This window comes from Amia ocellicauda, chromosome 9 (genome assembly GCF_036373705.1).
Source record: "Amia ocellicauda isolate fAmiCal2 chromosome 9, fAmiCal2.hap1, whole genome shotgun sequence".
NCBI classification, from domain to species: Eukaryota; Metazoa; Chordata; class Actinopteri; order Amiiformes; family Amiidae; genus Amia; species Amia ocellicauda.
Window position 1 is genome coordinate 17,778,142 of NC_089858.1, and position 19,007 is coordinate 17,797,148.

The following is a 19,007-nucleotide window of genomic DNA, read 5'->3' on the forward strand; positions in this document are numbered from 1 at the left end:
AAAAAATAATCAGGAAAGGAATTCAGACCACAAGAAGAAAGAGCAGATTCACATTCACAGTGTCTTTAGCCAGCATGTGAAAGTGGCCAAGTTATTGTGCAAACTCTGGGGGATGACTCTCTGCGCTCCTTGGCAAACGAGGGTTGGGGGGGGGGGGACTGTGTCAGCACGCTTGTAATTATCTCTCTGCTTCTGACAAATATTTTTTGCTTGAGTTGTGTCCTTTCTTTGGGGGGGGGGTGGGGGAGTCTCTGGGAGCTGTACTTGAAACACTTGAGTTGAAAATGCAGCATTCACACACCAGGTGCTGGCCCTCTCCTCAGTGCTTGGCGCAGACCAGGCTGGGAGGTCCCCTTTGATGCAGACCGTTCGAAGGAGGGTGTGTCCAGGTGTCGGGATGCTGAAGCAGAGGAGGGAACTAGACTGACACTGGGGTCACAGATGTGTTGCTCTGTTGTTGGGGTGGGGGGCACACCCCAGGAGGAAATGTGTTGACAGCCACACAGCAACCGTCTGTTGATACTTTTTTTCTCTCTTTTTCTTTTTCTGTTCTTCAGCCTCAAGTGTTTCCTGGGTGAGCAGACTGCTACAGGTACCAGGTAGGGTTATAACCCACAGGACAGTCACAAAACACTGACAAGCTACTGACCTCACCTGTGTAACACAGAAGTTCCAGTGGGGAGCAGCCCTCCTTAGTGAAGGCAGGGGTAGGAAATTTACTGACAAGGAAGGTATCTCTCGATAAAAATAACAAAAAGGAAAGGAATTTTAAGCTGAAGCGTCACAATAGGAATGTACTAAATGCTATTGTGTTGATTTGTTCCCCTCTTGTTCCAAAACCCTTTGGCTCTAATTGCACTTGAACTCCCCATTTCTTGAAGGCAGAGCAGTAGCCAGTGAGTACAAGCTGAAACTCAGCTCTGGCTGCGCAGATGGAGGTGTGGAGGTCTCATCTTTTGAGTTATTAACCAGGCATCGCCGCCACCACCACCACCACGAGCAGAGTGCAGCCCAGCAGATGATCACAACCAAAGAGACGTTTTCAGTTAAACTGAAGGCCATCCTGAATGGTTACTATGAAAGATAAAGGTTCTGCCAGGGAGAAAACTAACTTGTGCAGAGCATTCTGGATCCTGAGGTTGTGGATTATTGTAGTGTGACTGTGTACACAATATCATGTGAATGATTGAAGAATTGTATCTGGAACCTGTGTTTTGGCCCACCCCCAGTCTCATACATTTATATTCCCAGAACAGCTCCCATTTCACGGGGATTTTTTGAATGATGTCACCGGCTTGTTCTCTTACACAGAGCACAGTCACTCTCGGCACAAAGTGTCCAGTGAGTCATGCTGGCTGTCGCCGGTATCGCTTCCTGCTTTTCGGCGACGAGGCACCTGTTCCCTGCCTCCCGGTTTCTAGGGCAACGCCGTCGGTAACATTCCAGGTGACGTCACGTTCGACCCCACCCCCGCCTCCTAGCGGTGTGTCTAGGTGACGTCAGTGTTGTTGGCATAGAATAGCCCTGCCCCCGTATGCGAGGAGATTCTCATACGAGTCAATTGCCTACAAACAAGAGCCGATTTGTGCGGGCGCGTTTCGTGTGTGTGTGTGTGTGTGTGTGTGTGTGTGTTGTGCTTGTGTGCGAGAAGAGAGGGGATCGAGGGTGCCTTTCTCAGTCAGTCCAGTTCCTGGGGGGCCCTATCGCCACACACCCGTGCATGGTCCACGACCGGGGATTACACACCTCACCGCTGACACAAACATGTCAAGGCACCACAGGACCCCCTCCAGAAACCCGGACAACGTCATCGAGGTCAAGAGCAAAGTAAGTTATTCTCTTCGTGTGTATCAGAGCAGCTGTGTCTGTCAGGTCAGTGCCGGGGGGGGGGGGATGCACACGTGTGTGTCTGTTTGACCTTTACACTACAGAGGACCCTCTTCATGTTGCACAAACCCTCTGTGCAACCAACACGAGCCAAGTCTGTACAGGATACAATGTAGCCAATACTGTGATGAAATGTAGCCAAGCTGCTGTGTTACCTCGTCAGTGACGGGAGACCACGGCGCTCCATCTCCGCCGCTGTTCTGTGTTGATCGCTAATGTCTTTCTGTCCGCCTGTTTGTCTGCACGTCCCGGGATGGGAATCGGGTGTCGGACTGGTGTTTTTAACAGCCCTGGATGTACAGTCCGAGTTTCAGAGCTAAAACCCCCACTGACAGCCAGCCGAGTCTCGCCGCGGTGCGCCGTCCAGGTTGATGTGCTGTACGTGGTGAGATGCGATGTACGGGTTGAAATAGTTTAATTAGGCCTCCGGAAATATGCAATGCAAGAAATACATTGTGCATTTCATTTTGGTATCCACAAAGTACGATATAACGGTATTCAATTCAAAAAGACAATGATCCTCATGTTTTGTTATTGTCGCCCGGTGGCACGGACGAACCCGCTCCATAGACCTACACCTATCGCATAGGGCAGTTCATGGCAACTTTTATTTCCATTCCTTGTGTATGGGAAGAATGAAAGATGTCCATGCCGTTGAAGGTTACATTGCAATCGGAGAAGGAGACGACACGATTTCGCTTACAACAGATCTTATCTATGGACTGGGGAAATAGAGCTGTACTGCGGTGGGGTTCATCGGTCTCCGATTTAGTAATTGTATGGTCAGGGGAGGGAGAGAGAGAGAGAGAAAGAATAAAAGAGAACAGAAAATAAGAGCCACGATATGAATGTATTAACAAATGTGTTGTATTAACCCCTACTTGTAAAGGCATTGTGTAGCCTGGTGCTTTTTAAAGCTTGCTATAACATGCCGATAGATAGGAGACTGTGCGTTGTGGGTTATAGACACATTGAGGAGGCGCTACGTGTAAACAAGCCTCACCTCCGCCGGTGCAAGCCCCGCTCACCGACCTGCCGAGTGCCCGGCCACTCACGGAAATTGCCGAGTGTTTCCGGTGGAATTCCTACAGGATCTGTTTGTGTCAAATCTCTAGGAAATCACAAAGAAAACAAATAGAAATGTCATATCGTGATAAAGCAATTCCAAGAAGTATACACAGTGGGAGTAAGACCTGCTTACAAAACAAAGACATGAAACTTGAAGCCAAAAGACCTAGCTTGAAGTTCTTCAGCCAAAATAGAAACGGCTAAGAGGAGGTGGAAGCCAAGCAAACCAGCACTATATATCGAAGTTCAGATACTGGACAAACGTGCACAAACACAACAAAGAAACGCACAATGAACATCAGCAAACAAACAAACTAATAGCTGGCCCATTGTTTAATGTATACTATGCCCCCCTCCCCCCTCTAAGTAGACAATGGTATAAGTTGTATTCAGTGTTTTTGCTGGGGGGTCACTGCTGTCAATCAAGATAACCGTTGATTGAATGTTGTAGTTAGTGTCTGATGGCAGCCTATGGTCTTCCAGGATCTCATGACATCATCCCAACGAATGTCCACGCTTCCTCAGTGGATCCCAGTGTCCCCAGGATGTGTCAGTGTGTCCCTAAAAGGCACACAAAATGGGACAAACACCTTTCCTAATTCACAGCCTCCTCCTGTTCCGTCCTACCTATCCGTTCTCTGCACAATGCACTCGTCTGGAGCCATCCTAGCCGTGAAACCTCATTAACCTCCGGAGATGGGCATTTTAATAGAAGTGTCAAATTGTCGAAATTTGGAAAAACGAGGTGGACGGTCTGATGGTCTTCTTGAGTAAATGCGACTTTATAACACCCATGCAGAGGGATGTTTGACAGAGTGTGCTAAAGACACATTCACTGTCAGACAGGTGTTTAACAGTCCTTACCCATCAGGGACCTGCAATAAATGTGTGTATTGCTACAATATATATTTTTTACAACTTTAGGTTAGTTTCAAAAAAATAATTACAGCACTGCTGTTCTTTTGTAAGCAGTGAAACAGGACTGAACAAAAAAGCCAGAGTGACCACCCCAAACACTCTGCTCTTTATTCTGATTGTGATCTCTGCAGGTCTGATTCATGTTGAGCAGAGAAGAGTACCAATCACTCGTTGCCCTTCAGTGAGAAGTCTGGGTGCCCTGGACTCCTGTGTGTGTGTGTGTGTGTGTGTGTGAGAGAGAGAGAGAGAGAGAGAGAGAGAGGTTACAGTAGCCAGGGCACCACACAGCCTCACCTGTACGCAGAGCTGGGCTCCTGCAGCACCAGCAGGGTCAGAGTGCACCCACCCTTCAAAGTGTGACATCACTCCCAAACCTGGGCAGCTCAGGAGATGTGAAAAGCTGTTCTTAAAAAACAACCCTCCCAGACAGACTCAGTATTTCATGAAGTGCTTGCCCTCAGTCTTCTGTAAAAAGGGCACAGAAAGAGAAAGAGGCATAGAGATGGGGAGAGAGTAGTCTTTGGAAGGTTAAAAAAATGAATCGAATAAAAAACAAGAAAGAGACACTGGAAGATGGGGCTGAGGAGGCAGTGATTTTTATATCCATTGCCGATACACTTCAGTCCTGTCATTAGTGCTTCCTGTATGTTTCAAAAGACTGAAACCCGAGTTGCCTTCCTTTGCAAGGGCAGAGTTATTCTGAATGAAAAGCAGCTCCACAGCAGTGGGACCTGTGCTGCCCTGACAGAGGCTGAGCAGCCAGTCTGGTGCAGTTAACACTGAAATCTCTTGCAGCATGTGCAGCTATTGACCTCAGTCATGCTGATCAGCTGTTCAAGACATGCCATCAATATGGAAATGTATGCAGTTAGGGAAAGGGATATTGTTTCAGACTTATTAGTAAAGAAATAAATAAATACATGCATACATACATACATACATAAAAGGTAAACTCGCTTGGAACGGACGATGTGAAAATGAACGTTTCACTCTGTCTGTCAATCAGTCAATCGGTTTCGGTTTCACAGAGTGCTCGGAACACCACTGTGGAACGCTTCACGGTGCGTTATGTCATCAGGCAACACACGCGGCCGGACAGTAATCCTGTAATCATCCAGTTTCTAATCAGATAAATTAGACGGCGACGAGCAATAAAAGCGTAACGCATTCTGACATCCGGGTCATTCAGGGAGCATGGGGCCTTCACAATTAATTAGCCCCTCTCATGTTTCCCAATCCTTTATTTTTTCTTTTTGAAAAGGAAATTAGGTATTTTTCACACCAGGCAGCCCACACAGCATTTTCTGCCTCCATTATTTCTTGGTAGTTGTAACATATTTAAATAATAAAAACCTTACAAACCCTGCAATGTAGACTGTGCATGAAACACAGAAACATAATCTGCTGTCAGCAATTTAGATTCCAAAGCAGTATTCCTGTTTTACATAGATTGAAAAGTATCCATAATCGCTTTATTAACGCAAAACAGTCTCTGAGCTTCATAAGTAGCAGTAGAACTCCCACATTGCACTGTTTGCTTAAATAGTAATTTAATATAAATCCAGGCCTATTATTTCACAAGGCCTGTTTCAAGGGAAGACTTTTTTTTCCCCCTTTTCCTCTGCATTAAGAAAATGCTCCTATAACAGGGCTGAACGGCCACCAATAATTCTCAAAGCGCCATGCACTACTTTGTGAATTAAATCTGCAAGGCTGCAGAACAGAGGATAAGAGCATGGGAATTGTTAAAAACAGCATTATTACACACTTTGTGCTCATTGAACCGTGCAGGAATAAATGTTGCTGAAAGATATCGAAATGCCTGGAGGAGAGCTGAATATTTATCCTTAACAACAAAAAAGGTGAATAAATGTTTTATACTTTTCTACCTATCCACCTATACTATAAATATATATACCTACCCATACATAAAATATACAGTCTTTGGTGCAATGTTTGTTTTCCTAGAGCATAGTAACCTTTTCATCTTGGTTGTTGCACTTTGAGAAGCCAGATATCTGTCCATCAGTCTATTCTCTCCAGCTCTAAAGTAAAGTAATGTCAAGAGAGCTACATTCATACACAAGGTCAGGCTCAGGTATTTGCCCTGGTTAAGAAAGGTGTTGCTGATAAAGGATAAATGCGTTCCAGACGTGGGCGGCTCCACCAGCTCTCCTCCAAGGTGTGATTGAGTTTGTTTGGCGGAGGTGTTTGTTGGTAGAGTAGGGGGTTGGTTAGCTGAGCTTGTTAAGTGATTATCCAGGCCCAGCTGTATATAGAGCCGTGTTAAAATGTGGCTAATTGAGTTGATCTGCTCCATTGTACCTCTCTCTTGTTTTTCGTCCTTGTAAGAAAGAGCCGTAATCAGCTGATGATTGGTTTATCCTGATGAGGACATGCCAGATACAGGCTGAATTTGCATTACAAAAAGGCAGTCAGGCTGCTATGGAGATGAGTATACAGCATACCAGTCGATAACTGAAAACAGAAGCTATTGTCTCGTTTGGTGTGGGGATGGCAGGGAGGAAGCAATGTTGTTAACCCTGTACTTCAAGATTGCATGTCTGCTCAGCCACTAAGTCCTAAGGGGGCAATTACAAACCTAACTTGAGGGCTTTGGGCTTCCCTGGATTTCGGGGTTGAAGGTCTCTAAAATCTAAATATGCACTGGTATAAACCACAAAACCTTCAATTTGGTTTTATATCCCAGCAAATATATATATTGGTGAAAAGAAAGACCATAGAACAAGGTAAAAAGAGAAAAAGAGATAAAAAGAGAATGACAAAGAAGGAAAAGTTGACAGATATTAATAAGGAGGAAGAAAAGACATAGAAAGTTAGACAGACAGATTGAGAGCAGCCAAGCCAAGGAGGAGAGCCCTGACGCTGTCCCCTCTTTGTGCAGTTTGAAGCGGAGTACCGGCGGTTCGCACTGAAGCGCTCTGGTGCGGGGGGCTTCCAGGAGTTCTACCACCTCCTGCAATCCGTGCACCAGATCCCCTGCCTGGACGTCCTGCTGGGCTATACTGACGTGCACGGAGACCTGCTGCCAATCAACAATGATGACAACTTCCAGAAAGCCCTGTCCTCGGCCAATCCGCTGCTCAGGATCATCATCCAGAAGAGAGGTAAGACCCTGCCGGTGCTGTGGGACGAGGGGAGGGGTGGGGGGTGTGGAGGGTGGTCTAGAGGAGGGTGGTGGGAAGGCATGGCAGACCAGGTCCGTTCTTTGATTGCTGCTGGTATGCTAGTGCTGCTCGCTCCCTCTCTCCCTTGTCCTCCTGGGCAAATGCTGCAAGCGCTCAGGCGAGTGGTGGCATTGGAGGTTCCTGGCGTCGAGAGGTTTGACTTTGAGTTGTAAATGCCACATGCCTCCTCTCTCTCTAACCAAGGGGGGGCGTTGCTGACTCCCCAGCTGTGTAATCTCAGCCACGCATGGACAGGGAGAGCCCTGCTTATGCGTGCAGTAGGCTGTCATACGTGCAAGTAACTGGATGCTCGTTAGGCCTAGAGCAGACAAGTGTGCTGTCTGAGGGAAAGTCATGGCTGTGGGCGCAACAGCTGGCCCAGCTGGTCAGCCAGTCCCTGAGGAGCACAGGTATAGCAGGACTCTGGCCTGTAGGCTTCTGCCAGCTTCACCAAAGCACAGTCATGGGACGTGAGTGTGGTTTGAACTCTGGCTGAACTCCAGAGCCAGCCTACTCACTGATGATGCTCCACTTAGTTGCTGGCAATGTTTTTGCTGGGGCTGCTGTGTGGGTGTGTGTGCGTGTGCGTGTGCGCATTTCCGTGTGCGTGCGTGCGTGCATGCGTGCGTGGTGAACAGTGAACATTCCTAAGGTGGCTTAGCGTGCCCCAGTGCCTGCTGGGATGGAAATGGAGGCCGGCTCTCAGGATTGCACGGACTGAGTTAAGCCATTGCTCTCCCTGGCTCAGACACAGGGCTGCACCACAGCCATGCGCAACACCAGCTCTTCTGTATTTTTTTTATAGTTTAATCCACTCTGAATTCCTGAGATGAGCCTGAAATCTGTTACAATGACATAAGATGTTGCTTCTAATAGTTTGGTTGAGTTTTTGTTGGTTTTCACTCTTTTGACGATGGTAATCCTCGTGAAAAGCCCTATGGGGGCTGAATCCATGATGCTTCTCTGTGTTTCCACATGGTTCTTCTCTTGGTTTGTCACCTAAGAGGTATTGAGCACATGTCTTCTTATGTAAACATACACAGGGGTTATTGAAATATACATATGCAATATACTGCTGCCAGTTAATGTGTGGAGGGAATCTGTTCAAGCAACGTCATGCTCATGTTTTGCTTGGCGTGTGGCTGTTTTGTTTACTGTACTTGACTCCTGCTCTGTGCCGGCGCTCCAAGCAGAGCCCCCATGTGAATCTGTGAGGTGGTTCATCCAGGACTGAAAGGATTGCTGTGGGAGCTAGAAGGCCTGTGGGGAGCTGTCCCGGTCAGCGCTGTGGAGAACCACTGTGCCTCAGGGGCGAGCAGCTGGCTGCATTCTCAACCGCGGGGAAGTAGCTGCTGGTTCAGCACATTACATATGACTTTCATGGTTCAGGACAGACTGACCCTAACCTTTTGTTGAGGTTGGCCGAGAATTAAGGTTTTGGATGTAATCAAAGTGGAGGCGGGTTGGGGGAGGGGGCATTGGCAGGGGCTGCCCGGAGGGCCTGATAGATTGGATGGAGAGTGTGGTGAGTCTCTTGGGGGGTGGGGGCGTGTCTGAGGCAGACTCAGACAGGCCCAGAGAGAGCTGAGAAGGGCTAACAGGGCCTGGTACCCCTGTGGTGGAGAGAGAGGGCTGCTCATTACTGACATCCATGCGGGCAGAGGGGGTGGTGTGGAGGGGGGTGTTGAGGAACGTATGTTAGGGATTTTTTTTTTTATTCTCTCGCAGTATTAGGGCAGATGAATCATTCATGTGCGTGTGAGGTGGCTTCTTAATTTGCATATTTAATCTTCCTCCATCCTCTTTTTGTCTTGTTTGTTTCCCTCTCCTGTGCTGGTCCCAGGGGCTCAGGGTTCGCCACGCACAGAGTCACGGCATCCCTATTAATGCCGGAGAACAACACAAAACTAAAAGAAAAGGAAGGCCGTCAGAGAACAGACTACTCTTTGAACCTCAGTTGTAAAAGTCAGCAGAGTGTTTAACTACCTGAAAAGCCAAGGTGGGGAGGGTGTGGGTCTTCTCCATGATGGACCCTTCCTCTTAGTCTACTTACACAGGCTTCACAGTGCAGCCACAGGCCCTGCTCCGTAATAAGTGTAACAAAACTGCCATGTCAGTGATCCAGCAGGCAGGACACCTCTGCAGCCCCACGAGCATCTCAGCGTCTCATTAGACTGATCCTGACCTCACTGAACAATGTCACAGTTCATGCCAGGGGCCCGGCCTGGAGCCTGCAGGGTGATCTTGGTTGTTTCTTCTGCCCCTCAGATATTGGACGCAGACAGTTAAGGCTAAAAATGTGAGAAACAAAGATCTGACTTTTGAGATTTAGTTATATTTTCTCATATCTTTATCTTTATTCGCAAATCTTATTGAAATGCTTCCATTAACAGATACACAAACACACACACAGCTGACAGGAGTGACTGGCATTCTGCTGAGTACTGAATACAGTTAATGGTAGCCACTTGCTGTGGTGTGTGTGACGCTGTGGAGCTGTGTGCGGTGGGAGATTACGTCTCCTTCTGCTCCTGTCTGGCCTCAGTGGTGTGACCTTACGGTGACCCTGGGTCAACAAGGTCAACAAGCCATCAAGGGGGATGTCTTCATGGCCTCCTTAGTGAATGTAAAAGGGATGTCAAGAGCAAAAGTGACAACCAACAGTAAATTGTAACTCCTACAGGGAAAAGAAAATGCCAGACGCACATGGTATATGTTTGTGTATTGTTAATAATTTTAGTAATAATAATAGTAAAATTAAAAAATGAATAAAATAGAACAAAATAAATAAAGGTAATGTATTTGCTGGTAATCTTGTTGGGAACCTTTAATTCAATTATATTATATTAACATGGCAATCTGCCCCACAACACACTGCTCTCCATCACCACTGTGGTCTTCCCCTGTCATGTGTGCAGTGAGGGAGGCTGGAGACGGCCAGGTTGAGCTTGATGGGCTCCTCTCGCCCATAGCCTCTGTATATGAGGTGTCTGATCCTGCACCCAAAGCAGCCGGTATCAATCCCCACCTGCAGCCCAGGGACTTGAGCTGAGCATGTGGATGACCTGGGTCTTGTCTTGTCCTGCCTTCTGTAACCTACTCCTGTTCTCATCAACATCAAAGACACTGTTTCTTTTATATATATATATATATATATATATATATATATATATACATACACACACACACACACAAACACACAGTACTGTGTAAAAGTTTTAGGCAGGTGTGAAAAAATGCTGTAAGGTAAGAATGCTTTCAAAAATAGACATGTTAATAGGTTATATTTATCAATTAACTAAATGCAAAGTGAGTGAACAGAAGAAAAATCTACATCAAACCCATATTTGGTGTGACCACCCTTTGCCTTCAAAACAGCATCAATTCTTCTAGGTACACTTGCACACAGTTTGTGAAGGAACTCGGCAGGTAGGTTGGCCCAAACATCTTGGAGAACTAACCACAGTTCTTCTGTGGATTTAGGCAGCTTCAGTTGCTTCTCTCTCTTCATGTAATCCCAGACAGACTCGATGATGTTGAGATCAGGGCTCTGTGGGGGCCATACTATGACTTCCAGGACTCCTTGTTCTTTATCCTGAAGATACTTCTTGATGACTGTCGCTGTATGTTTGGGGTTGTTGTCATGCTACAGAATAGATTTGGGGCCAATCAGATGCCTCCCTGATGGTATTGCTTGATGGATAAGTATCTGCCTGTACTTCTCAGCATTGAGGAGACCATTCATTCTGACCAAATCCCCAACTCCATTTGCAAGGAACCTCCACCATGCTTCACTGTTGCCTGCAGACACTCATTCATGTACGGCTCTCCAGCCCTTCGGCCTTCTGCTCCAGCCAAATATTTCACATTTTGACTCCTCAGTACAGAGCACCTGCTGCCATTTTTCTGCACCCCAGTTCCTGTGTTTTTGTGCATAGTTGAGTTGCTTGGCCTTGTTGCCACATCGGAGATATGCCTTTTTGGCCGCAAGTTTTCCATGAAGGCCACTTCTGACCAGACTTCTCTGGACAGTAGATGGGTGTACCAGGGTCCCACTATTTTCTGCCAATTCTGAGCTGATGGCACTGCTGGACATCTTCTGATTGCGAAGGGAAATATTGCGTCTGCGGTCCTCAACATTGCCTGTTTCTTTGTGCTTCTTCAAAATAGCTTGGACAGCACATCTGGAAACCCCTGTCTGCCTTGAAATGTCTGCCTAGGAGAGACCTTGCTGATGCAGTATAACTACCTTGTGTCTTGTTGCTGTGCTCCGTCTTGCTATGACTATGACTTTTGACAGTAAACTGTCTTCAGCAACCTCACCTTGTGACAGCTGTTTCTGTTTCAGTTAATGATTGTGTTTCAACCTACATATTGAATTGATGATCATTAGCACCTGTTTGGAATAATTGTTTAATTATACACCTGACTATATGTCTACAAAATCCCTGACTTTGTGCAAGTGTACCCAGAAGAATTGATGATTTTTTGAAGGCAAAGGGTGGCCACACCAAATGGAAAACCTGCCAAATGATTACCCTCCTACCCTTCTCTTTCCCAAACTATCTACAGCTTGTGTGCGGCTCCTTTTTTATTCTTTTTTTTTTTTAAATGTTAAATCCATTTTAGAGAAATCAACATTTCAAGAAAACTCTTATCTTGCACTGTACCTCCCTTCAGCAGGCCCAGCACTGAGGAGAGAGATTACAGCTCTCATGCTGGAATGAGAGAGGGGAGGAGGCATGGGATGTTTTCTCCTTATCTCCCCGACCAGGGATGATGGGAATGAGGGGCTGTACCTGACGCCATCTCCAAGGGGTGCTGCCTCCTCACAGCCCGGGCTCCCTCTTTGTTCTGTTTCTCATTGAGCTTCCTGTTGAGCAGCTGAGGATACCCATGTCAATGCACATTTCCTTTTGTTGTGGTTGCTGTTGTTTTTTTTTGTTTCTGTTTTTCTATCCTTCTCAGTATGTACTACAAAGCCCTGAGCTCTTTATGAGAGCAGATAATTCATTGATGAAGGAGGGAGTCCTCTGTGAGCTCGATGACGGCAATTCGCATGATAATACCCACTGGGATTATCGTTTTGATGACCCCGCCCCACCTCACCTTCTGGCTACCTATCCAGTGATGATCTAATAATTAGGTCTCGTTGAAATCCAGGGCTTTTCTCTTTGGAAGCCAGGGTTTAATTTACTGCCTAGTGCATAAGCCTCTGATTGCACTGAGGTATGTGTGTATGGACGCATTTATTTATGCAGCGGAGACGTGGTACAGTGAAAGCAGAGCACAGCTGCAGGCAGTGATCCTGTGTGACGGCCCTGTGCTATTAGCACAGTGACCCCTGCCTCGTGGCGCCGAGCTAATGCACCCGGCTGATGGTTATTGGATTAACGAGGCTGTAGATATTGGGCACAGCCGCCACCGGCCATTCCCTCTCTGCCCGCTGCTCCGGCCAGGGAGGCCGCATCGCCGGGAAGGAACTGGCCCATTGCAGTGGCGGTACAGTGAGGAGGAGCCACAGCGCATAGTTCCGGGTCACCGCAGTGGGCAGGTGGGGAGGGAGCCTTCCTGCCAGTTTGTCCCTGCTGCAGGAGAGAGAGAAAGAGAGCAGAATAAACACTATTTAAAAATGGGAGGTGCGGCAGGAAGCTATGTTTCTGCTCCCATCATAACAGGGATGGATTTTATTTTAGTTTATTCATTCGGAACGTATTTATTTGGCAAATAGTTAAAGCTCTTTGGTTGTCAGGTTGTGTACTGAGATGATGGGAATTGCTGGACAATCCTGGAGCTTTTGAGCCACAGTGCAGACACCAATTGGTGCCTGTTGTTTTTCTGGTTCAGCTGGATCCGAAAAGGCACCCAGGCTCAGGGCAGGGAAGGCCAGGCCAGAGCCCCCCGTCACTATGGGCAATTAGACTGGGCTCCTGACAGCTCTGTCCCCTACAGCCCTGAGGCGGTATGGGAGCCCCTATGCCTGCAGACTGACTCCCCTCACCTCGTCCACCTCTGAGCATTTTTTCACATTTCAAAACATCAGGTGCGAACGAGTTTGCTGTGCTGGAGTTGGGGGGGCTTTGGGGGCTGGCCCTCATTCACAGTGATGCCCATCAGGGACCCTGCTGTGGCTCTGCGGGCTGTCAAAGCAAAGCGCAAATTGTATTTTAATTTTAATTTGTTAAATGATATTTGTATTTTTTTCAGTAATCCTGGTTTAAACCCTACTGTGGCAAATTTTGCTGCTCCTGAGAGATTACGAAAAGGGGGCATTTCTAAAAATGTTTGATTTCGGAAGGGGGGGATTAGCTCAGTGAGTGCATTTCACAGAATATTATTTTCCCAACCTTATAAGTGTGAACCCGTTTGAAGGTGTGAGGGGAGGGGCCGTGTGCAGCCACTCGTGGGTGCGCAGGACTCGGGTGATGGTTTTGCTCGGACAGGCAGACAGTCCCCTGCTAGGGATCAGTGCCACCGCTTGAGTGTCTCAGACATGATTAATAACGCTCTCAGCATCAGATCGTGCAGTGGGGAGGTGGTCTGCTGGGCTGTTTAATTTGATTTGGGCTCAGACACGCCGGGGCGAGGAGGGGCTGTCCGCGGCCTGCTGTGTCCCCTCACACCCTCCCCGCAGAGGCGCACCTCTGCTGGGAAGAGAACAGAAACTGAGAAGGCTCAGCCGGCACAGGGATTGATTTTTTTTTTTTTTTTAATTCATTTATTTATTAATTTTAGCTGGGAGATTAAAGCTTGGAGATTAGATTGGCCTACCTCGCTTTGACCCAGGAGGTTCCCTTGTGTGCCGATGATTACTACACAGAGAGAGAAAGAGAGATAGAGAGAGAGAGAGATGCACAGAGAAAGAGAGAGAGAAAGAGAGACCGAGTGAGATGCACACAGATTGAAAGACACAGACGAAGAGGACCAAGAGGCACAGAGAGCAAGAGAGGGAAGGGTTGTTGGAGAAGAGGGGTGTTCGGGCCTTTTCTTTTTTTTTTTTTGTAATTTTACAAATGAAGCGCCGTCCACACAGCCAGCTCCATCCAGCAGCCTTCTTAGCTTATTACTTTAATTCCTTTGTCATTTCTGGTCTTCCCTCCCTCCCTCTTTTTCTCTGTCTCTCCTCCCTCTGCAATCAAAAAGAAACGAAAAAGCACAGGCAGACCCCTGAGATCTCTTTTTCAATTGCCTTGCCCTGGGAGACGGCAGCCGCGAAATTAGCACACACTAAGCCAAAATGTCCTAATAAGAGTCAGGATCACAGTGCCCCCCTACCCCGTTTTATCATTAGCAAAACTCCAGAGGGGCTCAGGGGAAGATCGGCTTCCTTCTGCCACAAGAGTTCACAGCCTGCTTCGTTTGTGGATGTCTGTCCTGGGCTGACCGTGGTCTCGCGCTGCTTTAGGGAGCAGTCTGCCCTCTCTGCGCCGGAGGCCCCAGAGGCGGTCTGACGTTTATTATCCTAAACAAAATACCTCTGCAACATACAGCCAAGACTAGTAATGCTGGGGATCGTCTGTATTATTATTATTATTATTATTATTATTATTATTATTATTATTATTATTAGTTATTTTCATAGCAAGGCATCTTTCTTTCTTCAGATTGTTTTTCAGACAGAGCCAGCCAGAAGGTGTGGAGCTTTAGACTTAGTGCAGAAATGCTCTTGCATTGGATCACAGAGGAAGGACCACATGTTTGCAGGGGACCATAAACCCACAGGCCACAGCAGTTTATACTGTCCAGCTGCTGTATGCCACTTGGCCTTTGGAAGGCGTTAGTTAAAGTAAACCCGAAGAGACTGGGTGATTAATCTAGCCAAATTAATTTTTTGGGTGATTGTAATGGGATGGTGTGCCCTGGCAGCAGTGCAGGAGGATCAGCGCCTCCCAGGTTCAGTGGGAAACGTCTGTCTGTAGATCAGCCAGAACTGGTTCTCCGGAGAGAGAGAGAGAGAGAGAGAGAGAGAGAGAGAGAGAGAGAGAGAGACACACAGACAGAGAGAACATGAGGACCTGTGTATGCAGATGCAGCAGACAGTAGAAGTGTGCACTGCCCTGGTGTTGTGCCCTCTGTGGGGATGGGTTGACAATGGAGGCGACTTGGCAGAAGAAGAGGACTGAGTCAGGACCCTGGTGTGCCAGGGTGATTATCTGCTTAAGACTGACTTGTTAATCTGCAGCATGAAGTTTATCCTCCTTGTTGAGACATGTGCAGTGTCAGCACTGAGGTGCCTAGCAGACAACCCTGCTGGTTACAGGTGGAATTCCTACACTGTGCCCGTGTCCGCGCCAGGCTCTGTGTGAAGCAGGCCAGGATGGGCCAGGCTGGCAGGGGTGTGTAAATATGAGAGTGGATGTTTTTCAAATCTGCTAACCTCTTCATATTTGAGAGACACTAGACTCACATCATTCATTTAGTTGCCAAGCTAACGCTGGTGGCTTTGCAGTTCTGTTTGTTTGCTGTGTATTGATTCTGGGCCTGGGTGACCTGAATGAACCGGCTCCCTGTTGGTCCAGACCGTGACTGTGGGCAACAGACACAGCCAGGGCTGGTAGGGAAGCCACTTTGTGGTGTGGGTCAATAGGTTGCCAAGCAACAGCATCCACAAGGAGAGGCGCTGTCAGACAGGGCTCTGCCACAGGTGCAGTGAGGCCCTGCTGCCATGCCAGGCACACAAACAGAAGCCCCTCTGTGTTCTGCTCATGCCAGAGTCTAGCATGCCTCGACTGTGAACAGCTCATCACTGAGAGAGTGTACCACCCCCCCACCCCCCAGCATTTCTGCCTGATTACAGTAGATTCCAGTGTTTATAATAATAATAATAATCATAATCAACTTTCATGTTGGGATTTTTTTAAAGTTAGGGAATGACAATACTTATATTTATGTGATGTAATACAAGTAGAAGAGATCACAGAATTGACTCTACTGTTTTCTTTTTTCTTTTTTTATTGTTAAAGTACAGTATCCTACTAAAGTCAGTCGGCTCATAGTACAGCCTGAGTCTGTAGTTTAATAGAAAGAGCTCACAGTGTTATTACCCAGAATAACCAGAAACACACAGCAACTTTGATCTCTGTGCAAAAGCAGCTTAAACCCAGGGACATTACAAAAGGACAGCCCAGCAAGGGAGGGCATTATACAAATATATAAACTTTTAAATAAGGAGGAGGGATTGACTGAATTACTTTAATCAAATCCTGGTTTAATAAGGCCTTCATGACTCCCAAAAAATACTACACTGCTGGCCAAAACAATATTTTCGTCTGTGTACTGAAATGTGAAGCTTGCGGGCCATGAGGGCAGCCTGGAGAGTAAGACTTGCAGAGAACGGGACAATGATGAAGCAGATCCTCATGTCCAAACACAGGGAGGCGGGGGGCTGCAGCTGTGATGGTCATGTTTCCTTCTTCCTTTTGATCTGATGGTTTCAGGCAGGCCTTTGTGTACGAGATAGAAATTATCTACAAAAATAGTATTTTTATTTATGTATTCCCCCCCATTATCACTTGTCCCAAACCTGCTCAGCTGATCATTTTGACCTTGTCCTGTGGCGGCGTTTACAAGACCAACCAGACCTTCCCCTGATGTGTTGTAGGAAACAGCTTTTCCCATTAGCTATGCTAAAGAGCAGGCTGTGAAGACACACAGTTTGCAAATAGTATGGAAATGAGGAGAACCAGGCATAGTGCAGGCCCTCCTAGGATTCCCATGATGCTTCAGAAGAGCATCAGTCGGAGCCAAAGAAGGCTGTTTGCTTGGGGAGTAGAAGTGACGGGGATGTGTGTATGCTGCAAAGCTTCCTGGGTGTGCCGTGAAATGGGTATAACACAGGATAAATATAAATGTTTGCTACCAGTCGTTAACTTTGCTTGCTCTACAGATTTAATGACTGAGGGCTTCCAGTTATCTAGTTGTTGTTTTTTATGCAGTGGAATGGGGGGGATAGTGCTGTGAAAAATAGTGAGCTGTATCATTAATATTTTCTATGACTGTGCACTAAAGCTATGCCATGAACCTGAGGTCGGTTGAGTGTGCAGTGAGTAACAGAAACAAAATGAAATGCAGTGCCGTGAATCTCTTTCTGCCCCGATGCCCCTGCCCTCGTCCCCACCCTGCTCACAGGTATGCCGAATTTGTCCCTGTTATCCGTCAACTCCAGCAACTCCAGTGTATGTTCTCAGGTGGAGCAGTGGGCCACAGAGAGGATGAGGAATACACTGTGGAGTGTTTGAGAAACAGAACGGAGCCAGCACACGCGGCGGGGCTGCCTGGGGGGGCTGGGCGCTGTGGCGACCTTTGCGGAATGTCTAACATCTCGCAAAACTGCACCCTGGAATCTTCAGGGCTCACGGGGCGAAAACAAGGATTGTCATGTTATGTATGTTTATTGAAATAGTCAAAGTGGAAATAATTATTATTTAAAAACAAAAGAGGAGGTATCATGAGCAGGCCGCTGTCTGTCAAAAGAACAGGAAATCCCACTGTGCAGGTAGTGTTTGCCTCACTTGAATTGAATGGTTGCGTAACCAGACCAGGCAGACGCTCACACACCGTCTCCAGGGCCCCTGTGTACGGATTCCTGAGCCACTCGGCCAGTTTCGGCAAAGGTTGGAGTGGTGTGGGGGGGGGCTCTGGGTATGCGAGGAATGTTGCTGTTCAGGATTAGTGTCTAGCATCCTCATTCTTGGATCTTAATGAAACATGCACAGTTCGTTCCTCCTCAGTGTGATTCAGCTGCATTACAGCCCTGGTGACACCAGTATTCACAGGTTGATGTTATTTTTGATTACTTGTTTACTGGTTATTTCTTTTTTTGGACTAGGAATTATGAAAGACAGAAGCAGAAAAACTTCCAGTCACATACTGTAGCTGGGGTTGAAAAACAAACAAACATACAAATAAATAATAATAATTAAAGACTTGATTGAAATGGGACGAAGTACAGTTGCACCTTTGAAACGGGGTGGGGGGTTGTTTGGCACAGAGCTGCTGTTGTAATCTCTGTATTCAGTGAGCAGGGACACAGAGGAACATCGCAGGTCTCAATTACGGAATTATACAAATGGAGATTAATCTCTGCAGGGTATCTTTCTCAAAATTGCTGTGACTCACTCTCGGGGCTCACTGTGCTGTTAGTGGATCTGTGCTTTTTTGTTGCAATCAAAGGTTTCAAAGAACAGCCTTATTCTATCAGTGGGGCCCAGGTAGGCATTTCTGTGCACCTGAGAGGTCTTTGGTCAAAGGACAAGACCCAGTGAGAACAGCTCCGGTGGGGGGGGGGGGCGGGGGCGTCCTGTGCACTGATGTTTCCTCACATCCAGGCGGAGAGAGTGAGCAGTCACCTGTGGGAGCAAGTGGAATGGACCAAGCACACGTACGGAGTGACAACCATGTTCAAGGGACTTTTTTTGTGTGTGCATCAGGGCTAAGCAGGAAACGTGATGCAATTGCTGAAGGGAGTCCCGCTGGATCCGAGGTGTACTGTAGTCCAGTCTAGTCCAGGCTGAGTGAAACCTGTGTACGTGGAGAAAGCAGGGTCCCCTGTCTCCAAGTACATAGAAGCATCCAGCATCTTAACACACACACACACACACACACACAGACATATGCGCAGACAAACACACACAGACACAACAAACACACCAAAAGCCCTTCTTCCCCAAACAGCTTATAGACGAAGAACTGGATTTACGGCTCACCAGAGACTGTCCCTTTGTGTCCGTTTTTTAATCTTGGAAGTGCCCCAGATTCCAGAGGGAGCCACTGAAGAGTTAGTTTCGTGGGCATAAGGGACTCTGAGTCACAGCCTCCCTTCAGTGAGGCTGCAGAGTGACAAGCTCTCTGTAGCGCTATGAGGCCTGGCAGCTGCTGTAACGAGGAATATTTTGACTTAGAAATAAACTCTCTCTCTGCATTTCTCTCTCTCTTGTGCAGCTACAG

At 47.2% G+C, this 19,007-nt stretch overlaps 1 protein-coding gene across 2 annotated transcripts in view; it reads left to right on the plus strand.

Moving 5' to 3' along the window:
• Positions 1-1,480: 1,480 nt before the first annotated feature.
• The window catches only part of pard6a (par-6 family cell polarity regulator alpha), a 35,332-nt gene continuing 17,805 nt past the window's right edge, over positions 1,481-19,007 (plus strand). For both annotated transcript variants that reach the window (XM_066713553.1, XM_066713554.1), the window contains exons 1-2: positions 1,481-1,827; positions 6,779-7,001. In XM_066713553.1, coding sequence (XP_066569650.1) covers positions 1,765-1,827; positions 6,779-7,001 — 286 coding nt within the window. In that variant the 5' untranslated portion in view covers positions 1,481-1,764. The remainder of the gene's footprint in view (positions 1,828-6,778; positions 7,002-19,007) is intronic.